General features: G+C 37.5%; 1 protein-coding gene across 11 annotated transcripts in view; it reads left to right on the top strand.

Moving 5' to 3' along the window:
* Positions 1 to 15,264, top strand: part of LOC136042483 (monocarboxylate transporter 14-like) — a 66,659-nt gene that overhangs the window by 35,986 nt on the left and 15,409 nt on the right. For 7 of the 11 annotated variants that reach the window (XM_065727441.1, XM_065727445.1, XM_065727442.1 and 4 more), the window contains exon 6: positions 9,235 to 9,432. In XM_065727441.1, coding sequence (XP_065583513.1) covers positions 9,235 to 9,262 — 28 coding nt within the window. In that variant the 3' untranslated portion in view covers positions 9,263 to 9,432. Of the gene's footprint in view, positions 1 to 1,397; positions 1,452 to 9,234; positions 9,437 to 15,264 lie in introns of those variants that run through there. The other 4 variants (XM_065727450.1, XM_065727449.1, XM_065727451.1 and 1 more) reach the window with 2 other exon arrangements.

The following is a 15,264-nucleotide window of genomic DNA, read 5'->3' as shown; positions in this document are numbered from 1 at the left end:
AAGACAAGAGCCAGTTCTATAATCTGTGAAGTGAAGCCTTCACTTCACTGAAGGAAAATCAGTTCAAGAAGAGTGGCTTTTAGTTTTGAAAGGAGAAAGTCTGTAAACTAATCCACCTGTGAATTAGTGCCATCCAGTAGGGAGAGTAGACTCACCCAATGGGGCTAGTTCCAAATTATTTTTTAATGAACCCAAGGGGTTAGTCCTAACCAAAAAAATAGTTAATATACATGACTAGTCCGGCAGTTCTAGTTTTCTTGTTTAAGTAGCAATGAATTTTGTTTTATTATGAATACTTGTTGTCCCCTGATGGGGGACTCTTAGTTCATATGTACATTCTGATGACAAATAACTAGTCCAAATAACTAGTCCGTTCTGGTGACAAATAACTAGTCCAACTAGTCCGGCAGTTCTACTTTTATTGTTAAAGTAGCAATGAATTTTATTTTATTATGAATACTTGTTGTCCCCTGATGGGGTACTCTTAGTTCATATGTACATTCTGGTTCATTAGTTCATATGTACATTCTCTTTTGTGCAGATTCAGGAGCAATAAAATCTTACATCCTGTTATATTTGGCAGTTATTGTGCACTGGAACCTATTATCGCCCACCGGTGTTTACAAGTATTACATCAAACTAGCTGAAATCTGGGTAATTATATAGTCCCCAGGTATACCTTGGTTGTTTCTTATGTGTTACATTTCATTTTGTGGCTTACATAACTAAAAGACTACAAGAGAAGCAAAGTAAGCCAACTGTGTGTCAAAAGGAAAATAAGTGTGTTTCAGCATGTCATAATACCACCACTTGATTATACTGCTCAACAAGTTTGCAATTTTAAGGGAATGCACAAAGAAGCAAAAACATTCTTAATTTAGGATTATTTAGGATTCATAAGTTATAGTTAAGAATAATACAAGTGAAGACAGTTATTGACGTTAGACCTAAATGGGTCCAGGTTGTCCAGCAAAGCCGTAGCCTATTGCTGTCTGTGATTTTGCTTAATACTATGTACTTTACAAAAGAAATTCACTTTTCCCAGTGTGTTTATTGAAATTTATACATTACAGAACAATGGACATTAGAAAGTATATGAAGGTTGTGCCAGGAAATTCTAGTCAGAAAACAGACCAGTCCCAAGAAAATGACAGTACAATACAAGGAAATGAAGGTGAACCAGTTAGAGAGGTTAACAGCTCTCAGAATAGAACCAGTGAATCAGTTAGTGAAGATTGTGACTCTGCTGAATCAGATACTGAAAGTAATGACACTGGGGATGAAGCCAGTGATCATGAAGAAATGACAGACGAAAGTGAAGATGATAATTGTGAACTGGTAACCATAACCAAACGGAGAATCTCTACAAAGAAACCATCTAAGTCTGGGAAAATACTGAAATTCAGTGCAAAATGGATGGAAGAAAAAGACCTGCAGGGCTGGCTCCAAAGGTATGCAAGAGACAAAACAAAACCTTGGTGCAGGTTCTGTGAAAGGACAATTACTGGGGGGCTATCTCATTTACGTAGACATGCAGTGACTGCAAGTCACATGTCTAAAGTTGATTCGATGAAGAATCAAGTGATTATCGTTGACGGACAAGGCAAAGACCTTGTTTTGTCCAGAGCAGCGAAAGAAAGAGAGATAATAAGCCGACAGGTGACAGCTTTAGAGTTGGCTATGTCAGCCTGGGTAGCCTCGAACTCAAAAGAGATGAGCATGATGGATAGCTTACCAGCACTACTGCAGAAGTTCATACCTGATTCGTCAGTAGTGAAACGTCTTGCATGCGGAAGGACAAAAACAACGGGGCTAATTAAAAACGTGATTGCCCCGTATGCTATCAGCCAGCTTAGCTCAAGATTGCAAGAGTCAGTATATTCCCTAATGGCTGACGAAAGTACTGACAGGTGTGGTACCAAGTACCTTGTAATAATTGTACGATATTACAATGGCACAACTTGCGAAGTCAAGGAAGATTTCCTGGCTTTCCCAGAAGTCGAGGATACAACAGCACTAGGCCTGAAAAACCTGATCTACAAGACTTTAAGCGAAAAGAAAATATCACTTGAAAAGTGTATTGGTTTTGCATCTGATAATGCAAGTGTGATGCTTGGGAGGAGCATTTATGCAAATATAACGCCGTCGAAACTCGCAATTTTTCACCATATGTCCTTATCAAGATATAGACCTCAGAGCGTTATCATCAGGGTAATAGACCTAGTTAATCGAAAAATTACAAAAATATTGTATATTTCCTATTTCACAACATTTGCTTAAATTGCAAATTTAACCACAAAAAGTCCTTGTATATTTAAAAATTAACTGATAGCATTACTCCTGACATTTGGGGAGATGATCATTTTAAAGAAAGTCTCGGTATCTATGGACCTATATTCTTAGCCATGAGCGTTGGAAGTGCTTTCTAATAGGAGGGAATAATGCAAACCTAACATGCCATGCGGTTACTAAGAAGATTTACCAATTATTTATGAACTATAAAATGTTAATACGACATGCCTGCACGCAGGGAGGAAAGATTTGCAAACCCTCAGCAAAAATTCTTTTTCTCGCAAACCCACAAAAAGGCGGTTTATGTCTTAAACAATCAAAATTTTCTAATACATTCAGTAAATATTTCGGGATTTTAGCAAAAGAGGAATGTCGATGTAAAAATCACAGGGATATAAAGTCAACTACTTCTGCGATTTTTCAATACCAGTGCAAGTCCTCTAGAGTGTTCGTCATCGTATTACTAGCATACGAGGTACGTAGATGAATGAATTTGCAATACATGTGAAAACTAACTTTGGCAAGGAACTTTGTGCCTGGCAAGAAGAAGAAAAGCTAAAGATTCCCCCAAACAATCTGTCAAAGCTGAAAAAAATCTGTCTGGAGCCCGTGCTGGTTTTCGAATGAAGAAAAGAAGTCATCTCTGAACCAAGAGGAATAAAACTTAAAGTCTTCTTCTATATTTTGGATCCACAAACCCTATTGGATCATATTTTGGATCCACTGACCCTATTGAATCATATTTTGGATCCACTGACCCATTGGATCATATTTTAAATCCACTGACACTATTGGATCCCATTTTGAATCCACTGACTCTATTGGACCATATTTTGGACCCATTGACCCTATTAGATCATACTTAGAAATCGACTGACCCAATAGGATCATATTTTGATTCCCCTGACCCTAGTTGATCATATTTTGGATCCACTGACCCTATCGAACTTTGATGTTAGGACTTCTACCAGCTGCTTTGCGAATGATTTTCAGTGTAATTCTAAAAATGAAGAAACAACTGCCAAACGAGCACGGATAAGCCATTGTTGTCAAATGTTAACCAAGAAATTTGTCCAAAAGACATAATTTCCGCAACCAGCCGAATAAGTTTCAATGATATTTCATGAACGTGTTTGATCTTCGGGAAGAGCGATTTTCTCTGGGGAAAATTCCCCTAAAATAGGGAGCAGGGGAAGGAATGCCTCAAAAGCATACCACCAACGCAACCTGCATGTCCAATATTACCAAAGCTGATTTAAGTTAAGATAATACTTATTTTCAAAAAGCCTATCACGAGCTATAATAGAGCCAAATTCTCTTCACATGTCCAAAAAGAAGACGCAAAACAAAGAAACAACTAATACAGCGTAAATATTTCTATTTTAACAGCCAATTTGACTTGATTTTAAGCGTTTTTTTTTGTTATTTTTACAGTATTTGACTTAGAATGCAAATTCGGCAATATTTTTCTTGTAGCCTGTGATTTCTTTATTCCCCACCCTTTCTGTTTTTGTTTTTGCCATTAATAGCATAAAGTTTATTTTATTTCTTGTAGTTGGACCTTTTTTATTTTTCATTTGTGTAAAAAATTTTCTTGACCATTTTATTCTTGATTCGTATTTTTTCTACTTTACAATTAATGAAAGGATTGTGCCGAAGACAAGGTCAAAAATGAAATAGAAGGAGGAGGGGGGTTATTGATTTAAAATTTCAACTATGTGAGGGATGACCGTTCTTCTATATCTTTCAGTGGAAACTCTTATTGGAGGCCCTTCATCGTTAAAGCTGACAATTATTATCCCAAAGCATAAAATCTAACAAACGTCTTATTCTAGAAATATTTGACAATGGTGGGTAATTGAACCAGAAAAACACTACAATGTGAGAAGTTCCGACTTCGTAGATCCTAACTGTAAAACTGTAAATTCATGTTAAAACTTGATGTAACGCTCTAGGTATAAAATTTTTAAACTTTATGTTGGTAATACCTTAATTGAATTCCCTTTTTACAAACCCTGTCTCTCTATTTGTTCCGTACCGTTCCGTTCTTAGCATCTTTTAGGTACTGAATATAAAATACGCTTTAGAATTTTCTTGGGCTCGCAGCCGAACATCTACAACGGGTAATTAGAATAAATTTTCAAAAATAATCATTTTACAGATCCCGAGTAAGGTTCGCTACTTAATACCTTGAACACAATAATCTTTTTATAAGCATGTCTGTAAAAATGGAAGCCTGGTTGTATTTTTAGTTATAGGGGCCACAGGCCCATTTCGGTTCTACAATCATACAAACTTGAAATTTATCAATAACCTCGGCTGAAGCGCAGTGTAACTTGAAGTCAGGAGTGTAATTTAAAGTGCTGAGATTCACCTGAAATTTGGAAGCCCTGGAAATTCTAAACCAATAAATTATACAGTAAACGATAGTACCGTTTGACTCCACCCTGTTGACTCCAGAAGCTCACACTTGACTATATATAATTTTATATACAGTAATATATCTCTAGACACAAAATTGAACAAGACCTAAGAGCTCATATGGCACTTGTGACGAGGCGAGAAGAGCTAAGAGCCAAGAGAACATATGGTATGAGCTCTAACAAAATTTTATGAATCAATAGATTGCTTTAAAAAGGAAAATAAGAGGCTTAATGCCGGTCAGGATTTAAAATAAGAGCTCTGAGTCACGATGTCCTTCTAAATATCAAAATTCATTCAGATCCGATCACCCACTCGTAAGTTATAAATACCCAATTTTTTCTAATTTTTCCTCTCCCTTTACCCCCCCCAGATGGTCGAATCTGGGAAAACGACTTGTCAAGTCAAATTGTGCAGCTCCCTGACACGCCTACCAATTTTCATCGTCCTAGCACGTCCAGAAGCACCAAACTCGCCAAATCACTGAACCCCTCCCCCTAACTCCCCCAAAGAGAGCAAATCTAGTACGATTCCGCGTACTCGTTCCAGTGCGCGTAACTCGTTACGCGCCATATTAGTTACGCGCCATTGTAGTTGTGTCCCTGTGTCCCACCTGTGAATAGAGATAGATATAAATATATGTTTTTAACTACGTAAAACATGCGAATATACAACATTCTTCGCTGTCCCATTGTCTGTGCATATAAATAGATTGTCAGGTTTACTGACTCTTGAACATGCAACATATAATTGTCCATGGGAAAAACAATCCGTATTCAGATCTATACCTCATTATTCTAATGATGTGTCCCTGTGTCCCGGTCGTCATTTATATTCCCTGTGTCCCGGTCGTCATTTGTGTCCCGGTGTCCCAGTTTGTAATTTCTCTTTGAGTGTCCCGGTCGTCATTTATATTCCCTGTGTCCCGGTCGTCATTTGTGTCCCGGTCTCCCGGTCTGTAATTTCTATTCGAACAATCCCTGTGTCCCGGTCGTCATTTATATATCCCGCCTGTGCCCCCGGCGTCCCCGTTGTAGTTGTGTCCCTGTGTCCCGGTCGTCATTTATATTCCCTGTGTCCCGGTCGTGATTTGTGTCCGGATATCCCAGTCTGTAATTTCTCTTTGAGGTTCCCGGTCGTCACTTATATTCCCTCTGTCTCGGTAGTCATTTGTGTCCCGGTCTGTAATTTCTCTTTGAGTGTTTTTTCTTTTTAGTTTTTTTTTAGTTTTTTACCTTTTTTCTTTTTTCAGTTTTCTTTTTCTTCTTTATTTTTCAGCGTCACTATGAAGTACATATCGACGAACCTTTGTTTTTTTTAACTTAAATCTGGTAGGCATTGATGACCTTATCCAAGTCAAAATCCCAAACGCAATCATCATCGCTATCATTTTCAGTTTTGATATGTTTTGACTCTCGCTGTCCAGGTGAATTTTCATCAAACTGCGCGGTTTTGCGTTCTTTAGCTGCAAGCCTGTTTTCTTGCTGTTCTTGTGATTCCTCGGAACGCTTTCTTTTCTTACTTTCTCTATCAGCAGCAAGTTTTTTGGCATAAACTCTTTGAGCAGCTTCCTCGGCTGTTAATTTCATGACGTCAGCCGACACAGAAACATGACGTCACCTGATCCACAGACAGACAGACAGACAACTTATTTTTATATATATATATATGATATAGATATAAAAATAAGTTGTTTGTCTGTCTGACGACTGACGTCATGTTTGTGTGTCGACTGACGTCATTATAAGGATTGAGCTGTATGTCGTCATGAAGTTGTTTGTCGTCTTACGTCATGTTTGTCGACTAACGAAACTACAGACCGGGACACCGGGACACAAATGACGTGTTATGTCTGGTATAACGTAATAGAGGCAACAATCTTGACAGGGCCTTTTGAGGGTGAGGCTTTTCTTATTCCACGCATTCTCATGATTCCAATGGATCTGCCTTTTCAACCTAAAAGATTGCAATTCCCAATTTGATTAGCATATTTAGTTTTCAGTCCAAAACCACTAAAGCTATTATTTAAATATCAAAAATATTTATGTTGCCTGAGCAATAATTTTTAGTTTTTATTTCAAAATAGAAAATTACCTGACAATTTTAGAATTATATCTATCTATATATATAAAAATAAGTTGTCTGTCTGTGGATCAGGTGACGTCATGTTTCTGTGTCGACTGGCGTCATGAAGTTAGTTGTCGTCATTTTTGCTATGACGGTGACGTCATTAAAGATATTTAAGACATATATGTTCACGTAGAAATCTATTAATGTTTAAGTTTAAAATGACTGATGAACTTACAATGGCAAAAGCCGATGAAGATGCTCAAAGAGTCTATGCCAAAAAACTTGCTGCTGATAGAGAAAGTCAGAAAAGAAAGCGTGCCGAGGAATCAAAAGAACAGCAAGGAAACAGGCTTGAGGCTAAAGAACGCAAAACCGCGCAGTTAGATGAAGATCCACCTGGACAGCGAGAGTCAAAACATATCAAAACTGAAAATGATAGCGATGATGATTGGGTTTGGGATCTTGACTTGGATAAGGTCATCAATGCCTACCAGATTTTAGTTAAAAAAACAAAGGTTCGGCGATATGTATTTCATAGTGAAGCTGAAAAATAAAGAAGAAAAAGAAAACTGAAAAAAGAAAAAATGTAAAAAACTAAAAAATACTAAAAAGAAAAAACACTCAAAGAGAAATTACAGACCGGGACACAAATGACGACCGGGACAGAGGGAATATAAATAACAACCGGGACACTCAAGGAGAAATTACAGACTGGGATACCGGGACACAAATGACGACCGGGACACAGGCAATATAAATGACGACCAGGACACAGGTATTTAAGAATATCGTTCAAAGACAAAGTTTTAATTGTAAGAAGACCGTTGAAAGAGAAATTTCTAATTGTAAAATGACTGAAGAACCTACAATGGCAACACCCGAGGAAGCTGCTCAAACCGAATGTATTCACGCCGAAGTAGCTGAGTTGGTAAAGCGTTATGTTTCAGGTTCTAGGTCCGAGAGGCTCCAGGTTTGAACCTTGGCTTTAGCATTAATACAAAAAAAGAAAAAAACTAAAAATGGTAAAAACTACAAAAAAACTAAAAAGAAAATATATATATATATTTATATATATCATCTTTTCCACAAAAATAATAATTTAGTGCTTCTGCTTAAAAACAGCAATCGAATTGATGCCTCCTGATACGCAACTATCAACAAAGTGGCAATCGTTGTGGTCGGTGATCAGTTCTTACCTCGAGATAATATTCTTTATAGGCGAAACAATCAGTTGACAAGAATTGCTTAAACTCATCGATGCTACGATGCCCTACAATATCCTGACGAATATAAATGACGCCCGGGACACTCAAATAGAAATCACAGACTGGGACACCGGGACACAAATGACGACGGGGACACAAGGTATATAAATGACGACCCGGACACAGGGACACAACTACAACGGGAACGCCGGGGGGCACAGGGGGATATATAAATGACGACGGCAACAAAGGAAATGGTCGATTAGCAATCACCATCAACAAAGCTCAAGGGCAATCAATAGAATCATGAGGTATAGATCTGAATACGGATTGTTTTCCCATAGACCATTATGCGTTGCATGTTCAAGAGTCGGTAAACCTGACAATCTATTTATATGCACAGACGATGGGACAGCAAAGAATGTTGTATATTCGCAAGTTTTACGTAGTTAAAAACATATATATATATATATATATATATATATATATATATATATATATATATATATATATATATATATATATATATATATATATATATATATATATATATGACTTTATCAAAGTTAACGACATCTAATGACATTGAGCAAGGGGAGCGTTATTAAATTCCAAGCGGGGGTGGAGGGTTATCCATTCAAATCCAGTGACATAATGCGGGTTGGCTAGTTTTGTTGGATAGCCAATATAATTTGGCTATATAATTGGGATATAGTTGGATAGCCAATATAATTGAGGAACACAGCGGCTCATGCATTTTGTCAAGGGTTAGGTATCTGGTGAAATCTAATACATAATCTGTGGCGCAAGTCTCCTCGTAACCAAGCTAAGCAAATCAAGTTCTAATTTTCCTGTCCATGAGTTGGTGCGCTGGATTCGTGATCCCTTGTCTGAGAGGACGCGGGTTCGAATCCCAGTGTACCCAATTCTTCAGTTTGGGACGGGGGTCAGTGGCGTGACTCTGTAAGCTTAGCCAGAGTCGACCCAACTCTAAATGGGTACCTGGAGAAATCTGGGGAAGGTAAACAGGAAGGGTGTGCGAAAGCACAGGATGGCTGGCCCCCAACCCCCCATTGCACTTCCTGGCTGAAGGGCTTAGAAACGGAGATCAGCACCACCGGTACGGACTGTAAAGTCTAATGCCGTATCCTTTACCTTTACCTTTTTTTATTTATAATACATTATTCAGTTGAATAATTATTTATTGTCTTTGATCAATTTTTTTAATGTTTGCTCTTATTTTTAGATGGACGAATATATTCTTGGACCGGTGAACGGAGGATATGCGTGGGTCATCGTCTTCTGTTCGTTCATGTGTAATCTAATCGTTGATGGAACTTGCTATACTTTTGGCGTTTTCATAGGTGATTTTGTAAATGAATTTGCAGTTGGAAAAGGAGTCGTTGCTTGGGCTGGTTCTCTATTAGCTGGAGTCTACATGACTGTTGGTAAGAACCCATATTGCTGATTTCTGATTGATTTACTCTCTAAATGTTTCTTAATCAGGCTCGTACATAAAAAAAATTATTTTAGGGGGGATACGGATTTGAAAATAGAAATGGGTGAATCATATAAGAACAATTCAAAATTATAAGGAAAGTTGAAAAATAATGTTTAGTAAGGAGGGTGAGGAAGTTACTTGCTTTTGTTACTCGCTTAATCGCTCAGTATTTTCTTCATTTATGCTCTGACAGTACTTTTTCTATGTGTTCTAAGACCTTAAAGGCTATACATGACGTTTAATAAAAGGAAAGATAAAAAAAGGAAATACAAGAGACTAAGGATGATTTTCAGCCAGTTGGAAACACGAATTGAAAAGAAAAAACGAAATGGGGAAAGAAAAGTCAAGGATCTCCGCCAAGCCCTTTTCAGTGCTCAAACGTACACAGAAAAAACTAGCCTTTTGAAGTGAATCCTAACATAGTCTATCGTTTTGCTTTGTTTTTTTTTTCAGCTGGCTGAAAAAAAAAACGAAGCAAAACGTGGCTAATTTTTTTTTGAATACACTCTAAAACCTCGCTGGCTATAAATGACGTTTGATAAGAAATGACGAAAATACACAAAATAATTAAGAAAGTGAAGAGAACCAGGATGATTTTGAGCCAGTTGAAAAAATAATCTAAAAGACAGAAACAAATTTTTCGGCAAGGATTTCCGCAAAGCCTTACTCGGTGCTGAAACACACACACATACAGACACATACAAAAAAAAATATAGCTTTTTCAAGTGAAACCTAAAAAAAAACTTCCCTGTTTTTTCGCTTCTATTTTTAGCTGGCAGAAAATTACCCTGGTTCTCTTGGTTTTCTTCATTATCTTTTATGTTTTGTTCGTCTTTCATCAAACGTTTTTTTTTGTTAATTTTTATTAATTCGTTATTTTTTTATTAATTTGTTACAATTGTTGCTTACTGCTACGACAAGTGTAATCAGCCAAATTATACAAAACTTGCTGCAAATCCAGGATATGCTAATTTTTATTTTATTTGTTCTAAATATATATTCATCGCATATAGTTGACGATTACGCTGCCCGTAGACAAATATGCCCGTAGCAGAATATGCGTAACTCTATTAATATTTTCTAATTAATCAGCTGAATATCAAGCAGGTTTTTAATTTATTAATTCAAAAACAGTTTTTTAATGAAAATAAAGAGCGTGGTCTTTACAATCGATTTTTGAGAAACTTTTCCAAACAAACTAGGTCTTGATATTTCCCTAAATTTTTAGAATTCTGAAAAACTCTCGCTTGTCAGTTTTTATTTAAACGTATTTTTAAACTTTTGATTACTTTGGGCCTTGGTTCGCTCTTTACTAGGTTGCCGCCATTGCTGCAACCATGATATTCAAATGCTCGTGGAAGGACTGGATAAGATTAGAGTTTAGCCCAGCTTTTGTATGTTTCTGTTCTGCTGGGGAAATTCACTAAAGAGCCCCTTGTCTTTGAGACGGTCAGTCGACGCTGAGGATTGCAAAATGATTTTAAGGTAGGCATGGTTGCCGTCAATCAGGTGTGATTCAGGGTTAAGTAGGTTATGTCTGATGATTGTTTGCTGTTGAAAGGTGATTTTATAGACCAAGTGATTGATGGATTTTCTAGTGATGTCTGCAGGCTATGGTTAAACGTCAAAGCATATATGCAAACGAGAGGGGATAGTGGAGAATTCCCATTTTCTTACATTGTTCATAAGAACCCAGCCATAGGAAAATTGCAGAATATTGACTTTCAGATATGATTCCCTTGTTTTGATATCTTGTCTGGCTATTATTTTGTTTTCCCTGAAGCCATTTCTTTTTACCAGAAAAATGTTTTAGATAAATCATTAAAGATGTATAGCTATTTATAAACGAACATATAATGTATATGTATATATTTTTCCTGGAATTGGGAGTATTTTCTTCTTATTGGGATTTCATTTGAATAAATAGAGAAAAGTTCTAAAAGAGCTTCTAAAGTTTTCAAGGATTCTTTTAGTATTCTATTCGAAGTGTGCTACAGTCCCTATTGAAGAGCTAGGAAATTTGTCGAAACACCCTTCTTCGTCTTTGTTTTTCACTTTTATATATATAAAAAAAAAAAAAAAAAAAAAAAATGTCTGTCAGTTTAGGAATATAAAATTTTGGTTATTTTATCCTCTGGTAGTGTCGTTGCTGCCTGGAAGCAGTTGCAGCTTTTTAATTGATTTCCCACGTTTTTTTTATTGTGGAAATAGTTAGTTTATTTATAGGCTTAAGTTTTGAAAACATTTTCGTAGATAAATCAATATGAAGACTCCTTTTATCTCTGTATTGTACAAAGTCTGATTTTTTTATTTTAATTTTTAATTTTCAACGTATCCTTCGCCATTTACGGTTTGAATTGGCAGTTATATTCTTAATTAATTTCATTAATCTATTGACTAATCCTAGTAAGTTAATTTTTAATTAATTCTTAATTAACTAATTCTAAGTTTCATGTTGTTTATTCTTTCATTATATTGGGAGAATCTAGTTACAGTCTATAGGGAGATATAAAGAATTGACAAATTTAAGGGAATAAGTTTTCGGGGAAAGTTCTATCAATAGAAATAATGCAAAAGAAGGATTTGGGAATTTAACTAAATCCGGGGAAATTACTGAAATTAGGGCTGAACCTTAGAGCTTTTTTCTAAAGGTTTAAGAGTGAGAATAAGTAAAGTTGAAGAGGAGATTTTGGGTAACTAGAATATAAATCAAGTGATTAGATTCACTTAACCCAGGTAGTATTATTAATAAAGACACTGGGTAGAGTGAAGATGTTTAAAGTAGAATAGCCAAAGCCCTTTGTTTTTGTTTTTTTCACAGTTGATAAAAGTTTGTAACATTTTGAGGATAAATATGTGAACCAAGATTAGAATATCGGAAGCCACAGTGATGACAGGGGACAAATATGGAATTTTAAATTTTCTTTATATTGGGGAAAATCTTTTGTAGTTTATAGAGAAATAAAAATAATTTACAAATTTAAGGAAAGATTTTTTGGGGGAAAGTTATATTGATAGAAATAAAGCGAAAGAAAGATTTTGGGAAACTTTCTGAAGTTGGAAATATTATTAGGATTAGGGCTGAACCTTAGATGTCTTTTCTTGAAGGTAGGAGAATAGGAATAAGTAAAGTTGAAGAGGTTGTGCAGGGTAACGAGAAGATGGATCAAGTGAATAGCTTCATTTACTTAGGTAGTATTATTAGTACAGACCCTGGGCAGAGTGAAGGTGTTTAAAGTAGAATAGCCAAGGCCCTTTGTTGTTTTGTTTTTTTACATTTGAAAAAAGTTGGGAAGATTTTGAGAATAAATGTGTGAACCAAGATTAGAATACTGGACGCAATAATGATGACATAAATATATGTTTCTGACGTGTCAAGCAAATATGTTTCTGAAGTGTTGGCGCTCCGAAAGATGGAGGAGGATTTGTTAGATGTTTTCCAGAGAGATTATTTACGGAATTCTTTGAACACCGGTCTGACTAACCGTATTTCTAATAGTAAGTTATACAAAAAATGTAGTTCAATCCCGCTTTCTAGGGCTATAATAAGAGAGAGGTTGATTTTGCAAGGAAATATTCTCTGGGTGTGGGATGACAAATTGCCAAAGCTTGTCCTTGTCGGCCAACCATCTACGGCTACACTAAAAGCAGGTCGTTCCCGAATGGGATGGCAGGATGTCAGAAGGAAAGATTTAAGGAAAATGGAACTTCTTGGGAGGGTGTAAATAGAAGCTTTGAATAGATTGGGATAGAGAAGAAGCATGAGTAGCTCTGTTCGTCTTAGGAGGCTTGGTGCTGCAGTGAGTTGTTAATAGTAGTAGTGATTATATGATGATTGCATGAGAGGATTTGAATAGATTGGATGGAGAAGACGCTTGAGTAGCTGTGTTCGTCTCAGGAGGCTTGGTGCTGCAGTGAGTTGTTAGTAGTAGTAGTGATTGTATGATAATTGCATGAGAGGTTTTTAACAGATCGGGATGGAGAAGACGCTTGAGTAGCTGTGTTCGTCTCAGGAGGCTTGGTGCTGCAGTGAGTTGTTAATAGTAGTAGTGATTGCATGATAATTGCAAGGGAGGCTTTGAATAGATCGGGATGGAGAAGAAGCATGAGTAGCTTTGTTCGTCTTAGGAGGCTTGGTGCTGCAGTGAGTTGTTAATAGTAGTAGTGATTATATGATGATTGCATGAGAGGCTTTGAATAGATTGGGATGGAGAAGACGCTTGAGTAGCTGTGTTCGTCTCAGGAGGCTTGGTGCTGCAGTGAGTTGTTAATAGTAGTAGTGATTGCATGATAATTGCAAGGGAGGCTTTGAATAGATCGGGATGGAGAAGACGCTTGAGTAGCTGTGTTCGTCTCAGGAGGCTTGGTGCTGCAGTGAGTTGTTAATAGTAGTAGTGATTGCATGATAATTGCAAGGGAGGCTTTGAATAGATCGGGATGGAGAAGACGCTTGAGTAGCTGTGTTCGTCTCAGGAGGCTTGGTGCTGCAGTGAGTTGTTAATAGTAGCAGTGATTGCATGATAATTGCAAGGGAGGCTTTGAATAGATCGGGATGGGGAAGACGCTTGAGTAGCTGTGTTCGTCTCAGAGGCTTGGTGCTGCAGTGAGTTGTTAATAGTAGTAGTGATTGCATGATAATTGCAAGGGAGGCTTTGAATAGATCGGGATGGAGAAGAAGCATGAGTAGCTCTGTTCGTCTTAGGAGGCTTGGTGCTGCAGTGAGTTGTTAATAGTAGTAGTGATTATATGATGATTGCATGAGAGGCTTTGAATAGATTGGGATGGAGAAGACGCTTGAGTAGCTGTGTTCGTCTCAGGAGGCTTGGTGCTGCAGTGAGTTGTTAGTAGTAGTAGTGATTGTATGATAATTGCATGAGAGGCTTTGAATAGATCGGGATGGAGAAGACGCTTGAGTAGCTGTGTTCGTCTCAGGAGGCTTGGTGCTGCAGTGAGTTGTTAATAGTAGTAGTGATTGCATGATAATTGCAAGGGAGGCTTTGAATAGATCGGGATGGAGAAGACGCTTGAGTAGCTGTGTTCGTCTCAGGAGGCTTGGTGCTGCAGTGAGTTGTTAATAGTAGTAGTGATTGCATGATAATTGCAAGGGAGGCTTTGAATAGATCGGGATGGAGAAGACGCTTGAGTAGCTGTGTTCGTCTCAGGAGGCTTGGTGCTGCAGTGAGTTGTTAATAGTAGTAGTGATTGCATGATAATTGCAAGGGAGGCTTTGAATAGATCGGGATGGAGAAGACGCTTGAGTAGCTGTGTTCGTCTCAGGAGGCTTGGTGCTGCAGTGAGTTGTTAATAGTAGTAGTGATTGTATGATGATTGCATGAGAGGCTTTGAATAGATCGGGATGGAGAAGACGCTTGAGTAGCTGTGTTCGTCTCAGGAGGCTTGGTGCTGCAGTGAGTTGTTAATAGTAGTAGTGATTGCATGATAATTGCAAGGGAGGCTTTGAATAGATCGGGATGGAGAAGAAGCATGAGTAGCTCTGTTCGTCTTAGGAGGCTTGGTGCTGCAGTGAGTTGTTAATAGTAGTAGTGATTATATGATGATTGCATGAGAGGCTTTGAATAGATTGGGATGGAGAAGACGCTTGAGTAGCTGTGTTCGTCTCAGGAGGCTTGGTGCTGCAGTGAGTTGTTAGTAGTAGTAGTGATTGTATGATAATTGCATGAGAGGCTTTGAATAGATCGGGATGGAGAAGACGCTTGAGTAGCTGTGTTCGTCTCAGGAGGCTTGGTGCTGCAGTGAGTTGTTAATAGTAGTAGT

Source organism: Artemia franciscana, unplaced genomic scaffold, assembly GCF_032884065.1.
Source record: "Artemia franciscana unplaced genomic scaffold, ASM3288406v1 Scaffold_1353, whole genome shotgun sequence".
Lineage (NCBI taxonomy): Eukaryota > Metazoa > Arthropoda > Branchiopoda > Anostraca > Artemiidae > Artemia > Artemia franciscana.
This window is presented reverse-complemented; position numbering and strand designations above follow the sequence as displayed.